We start from the raw sequence: 12,005 nt of genomic DNA, 5'->3' as shown, positions 1-12,005 counted from the left end.
CACTGAGGGAGCAGAGAGGTGGAAATCATCTGTGTAGGTCGCACGCTCCGGGAGCGAGGTTCTGTGGCTCTGCAGGAGGAGGCTGTGGGTACAGTGCCACCCTTTTAGCCAGTGTCCTTGCGTGCCCTCAGAGGGGGACACTTGCACAAAAAGATCTTTGCAAAGTTCGCTGGGTAGAGAAAAAAAAGACCCTGTGGATGTTCAGACCAGAGGTGGTTTCAGATGCCAGCACATAAGGCAGGGCTCTGGGGCCCCAGCTGGCCAGGGAGGAGCCGAAGTCAGCTGGTGTGTGCATGCGAGCCCCGGCAGGCATTCTGCGAGCCTGACACTGCTTCTGAGTGAGAAATCTGAGAGCACACACTACAGATCTGATATCCTGAGCAGCATATCGTCTCCATGTGTTGCCTCGGGTCAGGCTCATGTATTGAGTAGAAGGACCCTGAATATTTGTCATGCGTGCTGCCAGCTGCCTGCAACACCCTGTCCTAGTGTGCAGACAGCCTGTAAATGCATTTCCCTTCAGTCTAGCGGAACGGGATAAATCACAGTCCCTTGATAGTCCCATTAAACAAACCCTAGAAATCATCACTGGACTCTCATAGGGAAGATCTTGTAAAGCAGCATCAGGGGATTCAGTTCTGTTCACCAGACAGGCTGGCATCTGCAATGGAGAAAACAAGACCCAGAGAAAACAAGCTGGTGCCGCTCCCGGGGGAGGATGGAGATCATTTACTGGAAGAATCCCTACCACCAATGGAGCCTTTATTTCCCAGGCTCCGGGAGCCACCCTGGCCAAGTAGTGCTGGGGATTGGCTGCTGCCCCTTTCATATTAATTTCTGCAGCTGAATGGTTTCTTCTGAGAATGTGAATATAATCAGGGGAGTGTGTAAAACTCCCAGGTTTGACCCTTGCTGGGCTCAGTGCTTCTTGTGGTATAAATTTCTCAGGCATAACATAAATGTGTAATGGATTAAAGCTTTAATAGTATCCGTTCGGCAGTTGACTTAAGCAGGTGATGACAAGAGGGGCTGGTAATGCTGCTTTTGTTGGATGAAGGATATGCCGGGCATGCTGCTGGTGTGTAACCCAATAGCACTATTCTGTTCTGAGTGGTCCTTGGTGGTAATTATTCTCCATCCGACTTCCTTTGTCCCCCCTCATTTGCCTCCAAAATGTCATTCTCCCGCTGAGGATGGGCAGGCACACACTTATCATTCCCTGCTGAGCTTGCTTGCCCTCAATAAATCCATTCCAGGCTTGTGTTCGGGCTCTCTGGCCTAGCTCTCATCCTCTGAGCGGAGGGCATAGCTCCTGCTCCCAGCGGGGCAAGCAAGGCACGGCTTGTTCAGAGCCCTGCCAGCGTTACCAGCAGCAGTTTTAAAGATTCAGCCCCCAGAAGGCAGACGTTGAGCAGCGACCAAATCCTGCTCCCTTGTCCTTAACAGCAAGGTGTTTGCTGCTTGCTCGCTTCCAGTTCCCTGAGCACGCTGGAAGTCTGCAGCAGGGCTGGGCTCACGCTGCAAAGTGGTGCTCACAAAGACACTCCCAGAGTGACTCCATCCCTCCTTATTGCTTGGCTTTCACCCCCAGGCTTGTAGTCGTGGTTTTCTTGGAAGGCCCGGCTGGGAACAGCTCCTCGTACACAAAAAAATGCCCGTGCACCTGCATGTGGGGGGGACAGAAAGAGCTGCTGGTTTCCAAACAGTTTCTGACCTGCCTGCGTCCCAAATTTTGAGCTATGAAACATAACTACGTTTGATATGCCAACACACAAGTACAGAAGAGAAACAGATGCAGTACATAGATCTCAGTTCTTCATTGAATGGGGGCCAATAAGCCTTCACCCAACAGAACTCGCAGGTTCTGATAAAACAGCCTCAAAGTTAGGATTGCTGTTTATTACCAGCAAATAGCCAAGCAATGAAAAGAAATATCCAAGCCTCTGCACACAGGAGTTTTATTATTTTGCTCCCTGATCTATGATGGAAGAAAATTTAGGACTCTCTCTTGTAAATTATCCTTCCCCTCTGTATAGTCTTCGAGGCCTGAGAGTACCATCTGCTCGTGGGTTCAGCTTACTCGCAGTGCCCCAGACTGTACAGTATCACTAAAAATAAACGAGAGCAAGTGCCTCATTCATCTGCACTCTTGTGCTACTCTCTCCACGCAGCTGTCAATGGCTGGAAAGCGTATATGGAAATGTGCAGGCCGTAAGGGGCGGTTAGGTTTGTGACAGCAGAAGTGTGGATCCTGTACAGCCATAAAACTCTGCCCACAGCAATTCGGGGAGAAAACCAGCCCCATTTCTCTCTCTGGCATGAATGTTCATCTTCAAACTGAAATGATTTTTCACCGATGGGAAATTGTACTGTGTAATGACAAACGAGGTCTGAGCCTGGGAGGCACTGAATGTGCCCAAGAGGTGCTGTGTCCTTTCACAGCCTTGCAGGATTAAATCCAACACCCTTCCCTCTACCTTTGCTTTTGAAACAGAGGTTTGCTGATATGGGGGCTCAATTTAGATTCATAGCTTTTCACCACCATGCCTCCAGAACAATAAAACTAACCCAGAAATATCTGTCATTAACAATAAAACAATGATTTATCTGCCTACAGTGAAACTTTACGCTTTAACAAGTCAAGTTATCAATGGGGAGATGCAGTTCTACGCCAGGGCCAAACACTTCTACCAGGAGGTACCAGCCACAGAAGAGGGCATGATGGGAGACTACATTGAGCTCTCCAATACAGACATTGAATCCTCCAGGGAATTTCTCAGGAAGTTTGTTGGGGTGAGTCATTTAATCCCATCTTCTGCAAGAGACAGCGGTGGTGTGTGGCATAAGCGACATGCAGTATTGTAAATGGCACCATATGTCATATTTGATATGCATGAAGCGCACGTCGTAACTGCCTGCGATGGGGGCTAGGAACATATAATTTACATGCATCCTGCCAGAGCACGCATCATCCTGAATACATATTTTGCCTGGCTGTATGTTGTTTTTTACCTGTTTTGCATCCTTTTCTCACACTCAGAAGCTTGCAAAGGGGACTGTGCAAGGACTTCCTATAGCTTGGGTGGGAGATTAATTCTCAGTGCAGGACTGGGACTTTTCGTGGTCGTCTGTGCAAATTCCTGCAGTCTATTTGGGAAAGTAGCTGAGACTAAATGCCAAGTTTCTGTTTTGCCTATTTATAGATTTTTATTTTTTTTCTGAGAATGCTGCAAGAAAAAACAACCCTCCTTTCCCTCCCAGTGTTAGCAGTATATAGAATAAGCTACCATTAGAAAAAATATATTATTCTTGACCATTGTAGTATCACTGTGGACTTTGTAGGCAGATCTCTAAAGGTCTGTAAAGATCTTAAAGGTCTGGTTTGACCTGAGATGCAAAGAAGTGCCAAGTAGGATTTTAAAAGCACGTACAATAGCAGTATCACTGACACTCAGGTTTCAGAAAATCCCACTGATGCCTAAATGTATCTTTAGGAATCTGTACATTTTTTTAAGTGTGGTCCAATGGTTTTCTGACTGCCTCTTCCCCTTCCCGGGGATAAAAAGCCTGCTAAATTAGCTCAACAACAGTATTCGATGCTAAAGAACTCATAAAGCTACAGGGAACCAAATTTTCTATATTGTCCTGCTCACAAAATTACTAGTTGTATATAACACTACCACAGATCTTTCATTTTCTACTCAAATGTACAAACTTGGCATAGGCAGATGACCTTTTTTTTAGCCTTCATGATCTTTTGTGGAAAAAAACCTCAATAAGTTAATTAGATGTTGTGTTTCAAAAGGGCACAGTTTAAATGAGTTGGGATGGAAAATGAGTGTGGTTTAACAACAGATAAACATCCTATATAGCAGTGAAGGGCAGCTGATGAAAAAGTTTACTGTACCTGAAAGAGGCTTTGGGGGTAGTGTGTTTTTAGGTAATGGCAAACTGTGATTACCTAAGTGAAAAAATATGTTATTTCTAATGACAGTGTTTTGTATTAATGGTTTAACAACATTTGAAGGCCTCCATCTATCAGGCTTTTTACAAAATAAGAAAATGTGAAGTAAATTCAGCAAGGCAGATGAACCTGACAGTAACATGGCATTTTCAGGAAAAAAAAAAAAAAAAGCAACTTGTGAGCCCAGAGCCAGCCAAAGGCATATCCCTTACATGTTACTTAAGTCTTGTTTTAAGGACATTTGTGGAATTCAAGTGATGCATAAGCCTGTGTTCGGGGAAAGATTTCATGCTTCCTAGACATCATATAGATTCAGTTTCCTGAACAGCCAGTTTGAACCACACTGTTAAACTTTCTCATGTCCAGGACCCAAAAAGGAAAGAAGTACAGTCTGTAGCAGAGTTTCACAGGCCAAAGAGAACTCATACCCAATGCATCAGGTGTGATGACAGATACAAAATACTCCAGAGCAGAGTTCCTGCTCCTATTATTAGCCAGGGATAGAAAGGATACTCTGAATGGCCAAGATGAAACAAGAAAAAAAAAAAAAAAGGGAAGAGAAAGGAATCTGCATGTTTGCTAGTTCTGATTTAGTTTGTTAAAGCCTGTCCTCTATTGAGATACAGTCAATTGGTTATTTACTTCTGGTTTATTTTCCTTTCTTACTACTGCAGTTTGAATCCTACTCAAGCAGATACAGATATTTACTGTCTTTCTGTAGTAGTGACCTTACTCTACAGCTAATTTGAGCCATGTCTTCCCTAGTTTATGGCTCCATGAATATTTTTTTTCCAATAAGGCAGTCAAAGAATAAAAAAAAAAAACAAACAATTTGCTTCACCCTAATATAAACTACACTTTCTTTCTTTACAGAGAAGTTTAACAAACTCAGAAAATAGGAAAATTAGTTTCAGATCAACTGAATGTATTTCATTTATTTTTTGATTGTTTTACCCTCTGAAAAAACTTTTCCTTTGTTTTCAAGATATAAGTCAGTTCCAAAATGAAAAATGCTGTTTAGAAATGAAAACTTGACAAGTTATTTTTTTTCCTTGAAAGTCGTCAGAAAGAAGTATCTTGACATTTTCAACATTCTTTCCCATGTTTTTTTGGCTAGAACTATTCTCTAGATTTGAGGTATCAATTTCACAGAGAGTTTTCTTCTTCCAAAACTTTATTTTCTGGCAAAACTAGTGCTCCTTAAAAACAGTTGCCCAGTTCCACTCAAATTACCCTTCTTGAGTTAGTTTGGCTGGTGTGGAAATGCCACACAGTGACATTTCCCTTCCATGACTGATGTTGCATACCTTCATGTATGGCATTTCTTAGCATGATTCTTAGCACCACTGTAAACTGAGCTACAGATTTCTTTACCATGGGAGAATTTATCTTGCCTGGGCACATGGAAGGAATTACAACAAGGCAATAGAAAACTAAGGACTTCACCTATATTTTAACCTGTCTCCAGCCCAGGCGAGTCAAACTGAGTTAAAAGTGCCACTGTGCTCACGTTAAGAGGTTTTATGTGTGTGTGGGCAGAACTCAAACCAAAAGCAACATCTGAGTGAGAACTTGAGCCAACAGTGCTATACAGACAAGCTATAGGTTGTCTTAGGTATGGTTGTACTTGAAAGGTTATCGGCAGAGTTATACCAATGCATATGTATGGAAATGTATTCGCACCAGTTCAAGCCTTGATGTCCACGCAGATACTGTGTCCTCTCTAATCCAGAGGTAATCTGTTAAAAAAAACGAAGCAAATAAGCCATTAATTAAGGAAAAATTGAGAGCTTAGGTGTGTGAAACAGTACAGAAGGGGATTATATTCTTATAGCTCCCTTTCTGCCCCCAAACCCTTCGTTCCTTGCTGCCCTGTCTTGCCCTAAATTCAGCTGCCTGATGAGGGACTTTCTGAATGAAAAGCTTATGGAAAGTGATTTTCCTTCTGTTTGATCAGCGAGATGGAAGATATTTAATTGAAAAAATGTTTTTTATTTACTTAGAAAGAAAACCACTGTGTTTTTTAACTATTTCTTAAACGCTGATTTGTTTCCCCTACATATCTAGACTGCCTTCCTGCCCTTTCAAAACCTGAAGTAGTAGCATCATGAACATACGCCACAACTCTTATATTTCTAAGGAGCTTTGTGAGTGCCCTGTTCAGCTTCACAGCAGAATTTTTGGGTGTGTACATGACCTCAGTGACAGCGATTCTGAGTAACGGGAAACACGTAAAAAGAGAAGCAGTCAATCTTATATTCTGAAGCCTGCTCTGGCTTAAAATTTTCACTTACACTATTACTTTAAATAAGAAGTCCAATTTTCAACTCAATTAGGCTTTTGGGAAAATGCTTGCCTTCCAAAGAAAATGTTAATACCCTGTCAAAGATCTGAGCACTCCCAAACTGAAAATATATTAGCTGAACATGGAATTATGTCAACATTTTCATTATAAATGGAGCTGTGGTGCTTTGCAGGGCTTCTCTTCTGACTGCCTGGTGCTCTTGCTCCCTGTCAGTGAAGCATGGGGTCAAGCTTCATCTCCCATGAGTGTTTCCTTTCCCTTTTTTTGATGGCAAATGGAGATGTGACATCAGAGGTCCTTGCTGTGACACATCATGGGAAATGAATTCCCTGGTTTTAGTAAGGTACTGTGACTGTAGGTTCTCTGAAATACAAAGTCAAAGAAGTTGAACAGATTTTTATCTAATTCTGTTAGCTTTTTGGTAAATGATCCCTGTTTTCTCACCAGCTCTCCTCAAGCAGTTTCCTTAATCTCATCAGCATAAGCCTGTATGTACCTGCCAGCAAACAGTACAGAAATACACCTTGTGAAGATCTAATGCACAGTTCCTTCTCCTTTCATGAACTCCTCGTTACAGCTCAGTCTGGTCCTCAGTAAAAGCCCCATGCTCCTAAGCCCAGCCTGGGAATGAAGAATAGCTCACATTTTCTGGCTAACTACAAACAGGTATTCTCCAGAGTCCAATCGGGTGGAAGGCTTGTGGACTCCTGCACGCATCGGGAGATTAATCTTCCTAATCTTCCTAGGTATACAAATTGGGACCAGCAGCCCCAGAGACCAGTGAGATTGAGGTCCTTGTGCTCTTTCTACGGTTACTCTGTGTAACCAGATGCTGAGCTGGGCTATTCATAGTCATGTCATTGACAGTACTGTCCTTTGACCTTAATAATCTACTGAATTACCCACTGAAGCAAGGCCAGAAAAACAGTGAGTTACGTGATTTATGCTTGGTCATTACAGAGGGGGTCTCCCAATAAGCAGGAAGAGCTAGACTCTTCCTGGGCTTATTTCCTTTAAGAGCAGCAAAGGTGCAGCAGGGACTTTGGCCCATAGCTTTTGCTTCAATGCTCAGTTCCAGAGACAGGGAAAAGGTGTTTACATTTGCTTTTAATGTATTTGTTTAACAGATAACTTCGGCCAGGGGAGCTCCAGTTCCACAGTCGGTGCCTGTACAGACTTAAAATTTCTTTTTTAAGTAAAAAATTCTGTTTTACAGAACAGCAGCAGGCTCTTAAGAGCCTTTTTATAGCTAGAATGGAAGCTTCAGGGGTAAAATACAGCTTTCATTATAAAGGTCCTTTTACAGTGACTCATTATTTTCTCAAAGACATATCCTCTGTGCAACAATTTTTCTTGTCTGATCTCTATCCAGAGACGATATTTAGGAAGAAAAAAATGAATACTTAAGCAGAAACTACTCAATCATCTTGCTTGTTTCTTTGACTAAAAAAAAGAAATTCTGTATATGCTCCAGTCCAAACTTCTGTGTTGTGATAAGTTACCTAAAACTCCATGATCTTTGCTCAGATCCAACTTATTCTGAGAAACACACTTGGATCTCACAGACACTCTGCGTCTGCAGAGATGTCGATGGGCACCTTAGGCATTCTGTGCTCCAGAAGTTACTTCTTGTATGCAATATTTGGCATATTCTTTCTTTTTCATTAGGCCTTTACTGGGGTCAGAACATAATGAGATTTGCGTAGTCATGTAGTTGGCTGTGACATACAAATACATGACAGATGAAGTTGCAAACAACTTTACAGAGACGAGGGGATGATCTTTCAGTTTTCAGATTTCAAATAATTTTCTTGTGTTCCACAGGGGGTGGGGAAAGCTGGCACCAACCGCGCCCTGGACTGCGGCTCTGGGATAGGTCGGATCAGCAAGCATGTCCTGTTACCAGTTTTCAAGAGCGTGGAACTGGTGGATATGATGGAGAATTTCCTGGCTGAGGTCCCGAACTACCTGCAGGGCAAGGAGGACAGAGTAGAGATGTATTATTGCAAAAGCCTCCAGGAATTCACTCCAGCCCCACAAAGATATGATGTCATCTGGATTCAGTGGGTTTCAGGTTAGTTCAGCATGATTCATCCAGCTCAGCATCTCAGAGAACTACACAGCCTGTGCTAAAATTAACGTTAAAACAATGGTGCAGCTGTAAAAGGAGGTTCTCAAGTCTTTAATAATGCCAGGCCAGGACTGACCAGTGCTGGAGGCACAAGGCTAGTCTTGCACTCTTTCACTTCCAGTACCCGGTCCCATAGCAGCCAGGACAAGCAAATAAGAAGATAAATAAATAAATCTGAAACCACTGCACTCCTGTAGCCTTCCTGTGCAGTCAGGCAGTCCTCACAGTCCATATCTCCTGTAATTTGCAACAGTCCCCTGTCAGCCCAGTACAGTCCTGTTTCCTTCAAAAACTCACAAGAGGCTTCTGAGAGTTCTCCCTAGCCACATGCACAGTGCGTACAGATCAAGTTGCTTTTTTCATGTCAAATACTGGAGAAAGGTTCATGTACGTGGGAGCAGCTTGCATGCTAAGGTGCAGCTGAGGAGCAGGCCTTATGGATAGGCCCTTATATATGGAGCAGGAATCCTCCTTAGCTACTACTGCTGCAGACAGATACAGAGCGTTGGCCTCATAATGAGATGTGATCTGTCAACACCTCCACATCTGGCACGTGGTGGGAGAAAGACTGTAGCACTGTGGCAGTACCAATGTGTGAGGATCAAGCTTGGCTGTGAGGATATGCAGCATGTGAGACCTCATTGTTGGTGTCTCGAGTCTTGGCAGATTTTGGACACCCTTTTGCCCATGTGTTTTTCATGGGCCGTTGGGTACTGCAGACTGCCAGAGGGATATCCTTAATGATTTCTCACCTTCTGACATGCAATCTAGCAAGAAAAAAGAGCCTTTTTGAGAGATCTCACCCCTTTTGTGGATGGGGCAGCCCAAGCATTTGAACACAGGACAGGTTGTTGGGTTTGTTTACTTACAAGATTGATACTGCCTTCATTTAAGGATGGTTTTCTTCAGTTCTTTGCAGAAAGCCATTTTGCACACAGGTTTCACCACTTTTGCATCATGTCTTGGCATCCTGTGGGATGGTTTCCAGCAAAGACCTTGAGGGAAACACTGGCATGATACCCCTCACACACAGAACTTGTTAGGCTAAGTGGCCCTTCAGGGATATCACCTTTGGTCCTTTCTTAGCCTCTGACAGTGGGAATCTATTCCTCCTGATGATGTTCTCAGAGGGATTTCTGAATCTGATGATTTTTTATTGAGAACTGGGGTTTATTTCAAGAAACAGCCTGGAAAAAAAAAAAAACAAAAAACAAACAAACAAAAAAAAAAAAAAACCACCATGGTGAAATCATCAAAAGCTATAAACCATATGATTTTATCTTTTACATGCACTGATGCTTATCCAACAGGTTCTGTTAGCTGTGTCATCCAGCACCACCCCCCAATATAACAAATGCCTGCTGCTTCTCCTGCAGCCACCCCTGTGAATGCACTGCAGCATTAATAGCAGCAAAGAGGCAGTTAGACAGTGTGTGCATGTCTCCCCAAAAAAGATTTTTTTCCCCTCCTACTTACAGCAGTTATATGGGAGTTAATTACTTTTGTGAAGTATGCAGAGATCCTTGAATGAAAAGTGTTGTAAGCCCATAAGCAAACAGAATAGTCATGCAACTACAGAAGTGAACTGAAGGTGACCTGAAAAGTCAACTTTTTATTCTCCTTTCCCAGTCAGTCAGAAATACCATTTTTGGCAGATTTTTTCTCCAAGCTGTTCCTTTAAACCTTTACTGCTGAAGAGTTTGTAATTTTTCTGGAAAACCTGCTGCAGTGCCTAGCAGTCCTTCCAGAAAGGTTTTCTTCTCATCGTTGGACCTAAGTGTCCCTTGTGCAATTTCAGCTGGCAGGATTCGTTATTCTAAAGCACAAGAGGAGTCCTGAACAACTTCTCACCAAAACCCCAGAAATTGTTTCTTGTTAGGCAAAAACAAAGGCGGAGAGATCAGCACAGGAGATGGTTTTATTCAGGAGCACTTAATTTGTCCTCTACACGTAGTCTTAAACAGTAACAAAACTGGTCTTAGAACAGGTCTTTCCTCTATTATATACAAACAAATTGCTTCAGAACAATTTAATTTTCCTTTGCATTTCTATTCTTTTTGACTAATCAATCAACCATCACAGTAAACCTGGCTCCTGTCTCATCTCTTGAACAAATCCCAGTCAACATGAGACAGAATGAGTGAAGACTTGTTGGGGCTGTGCAGATCAGCTGGGTGGCTGCTGACAAAGGCAAAAAAAGCCTCTTCTTTTGTAGAAATGAAGGGCTGATTCTCCTTCCTCCCTTCAGCCATAAATTGCAATTAACTATATAGTGATCTTCAGTATTAATCAGGCTTCTACCACGATCCTGAATTTGGCTGAAATATGCCAACAAGATCCACATTTTTGGGGGCAGTAGGGCAGGACAGACTGGCAGATAGCAACACAATGAAGATCTCATTTTGGAGGGAAACTAGGCTAAAAGCTAGGTTAAGAGAACATTAAATTCCAAATGAGGTGGCCAAATGCTTCAATGAATCTTGCCTATGCAATCTTGATTTGTCTTACATATACATAACTATATGAGCCCTGGCTGTTACTTTATGAAGAAATAAAAATGTAAATTTACATTGTGTACTGAAATTAACATTTTCCTACGGCTTTGAAGGCATTCAGCTTTGGGCTTTGTGTCTTTTTTCTTTCTTTTTTTGGGGGAGAGTGAAGTAGTTAAAAAAAAAATGACATTCTATATCAAAACGTGGTTTTGAAATGACAACTTCCATTTATAAAAGTTTAGATCTACCATGAAGAAAACTAAATATTTTGACTAGAAAATACAATCAACTTTTTCAAGTTTTTCATTCAGTTTCTGAACACCTGCCCTTGTTAATTCATTTTAGGTAGGTTTCACACATGAGGTTCTCATTTTGCTCTTCTCTGAGCCCCACTCTACTGACCTCAACAGAAGTGATCTTTGAGAATGGAGATGCAAAACACAATCTCAATAACATATTAAAAAATTCCTGTTTTTAAACACATGTGGTATATGCAGAAATCACAACAGTATGGAGCAATATGAAGAGTTTATTTGACAGTTTGTTAGGGCTTGCATTCCTCACTGGATCTTTAATCCAGAGCTTCTTTGATGGGCACATGTTACATGAAGTTACAGAGATTTGTAGCGCAAAAAGCCAGAAGGGACTATTAGATTATCTAATTTGACCTATTCTATATTACAAGCTGTTATATTTCATTGCTTTACCCTTGTGCTGAGCGAGTAGTTTGTGTTCAATTAAAACATATCTTGAGAAAGTCAACCACGCTTGATTTGAGGACTTCAAGAGGTGGTAAATCCACCACTTCTGTTGGTAGTTTCCAATTGGTAATTACTTACACTGTTAAAACAGTTGTCACTTATTTCCAATTTGAATTTGTTTGGCTCCAGCTTCCTACCACTGATTCTTATTATGACTTTAACCACCAGATTAAAGAACCCTTCAGCACCCAGTATTTTCTCCACTATTGCCACTGACTTCTGTCCACATCTGTTGCTACTACTAACATGGATCATAAATATTGATTTGAGCTTGTAACTGTTGATCTCATTGATTTGCTCAGGTTTGCATAATGAAACCTGGTAGATCTAGATCTTTTCATAAACATCA

The 12,005-nt window shown here is 42.0% G+C and overlaps 1 protein-coding gene across 5 annotated transcripts in view; it reads left to right on the top strand.

Moving 5' to 3' along the window:
• The window catches only part of NTMT2 (N-terminal Xaa-Pro-Lys N-methyltransferase 2), a 68,691-nt gene that overhangs the window by 17,299 nt on the left and 39,387 nt on the right, over positions 1-12,005 (top strand). For 3 of the 5 annotated variants that reach the window (XR_011811046.1, XM_021268386.4, XM_072041870.1), the window contains exons 2-3: positions 2,618-2,793; positions 8,094-8,343. The exons of 1 other annotated variant lie outside the window; for it this stretch is intronic. Coding sequence is in view for 3 of the 4 variants with exons in the window: in XM_021268386.4 (XP_021124061.1) it covers positions 2,618-2,793; positions 8,094-8,343 (426 nt within the window). In the remaining variant the exon portion in view is untranslated. The remainder of the gene's footprint in view (positions 1-2,617; positions 2,794-8,093; positions 8,344-12,005) is intronic. One more of the 5 variants, XM_072041871.1, reaches the window with a different exon arrangement.

The sequence above is a fragment of the Anas platyrhynchos genome, chromosome 8 (genome assembly GCF_047663525.1).
Source record: "Anas platyrhynchos isolate ZD024472 breed Pekin duck chromosome 8, IASCAAS_PekinDuck_T2T, whole genome shotgun sequence".
Taxonomy (NCBI): domain Eukaryota; kingdom Metazoa; phylum Chordata; class Aves; order Anseriformes; family Anatidae; genus Anas; species Anas platyrhynchos.
The sequence above is the reverse complement of the archived record's forward strand: the minus strand, read 5'-3'. Positions and strand labels throughout refer to the sequence as shown.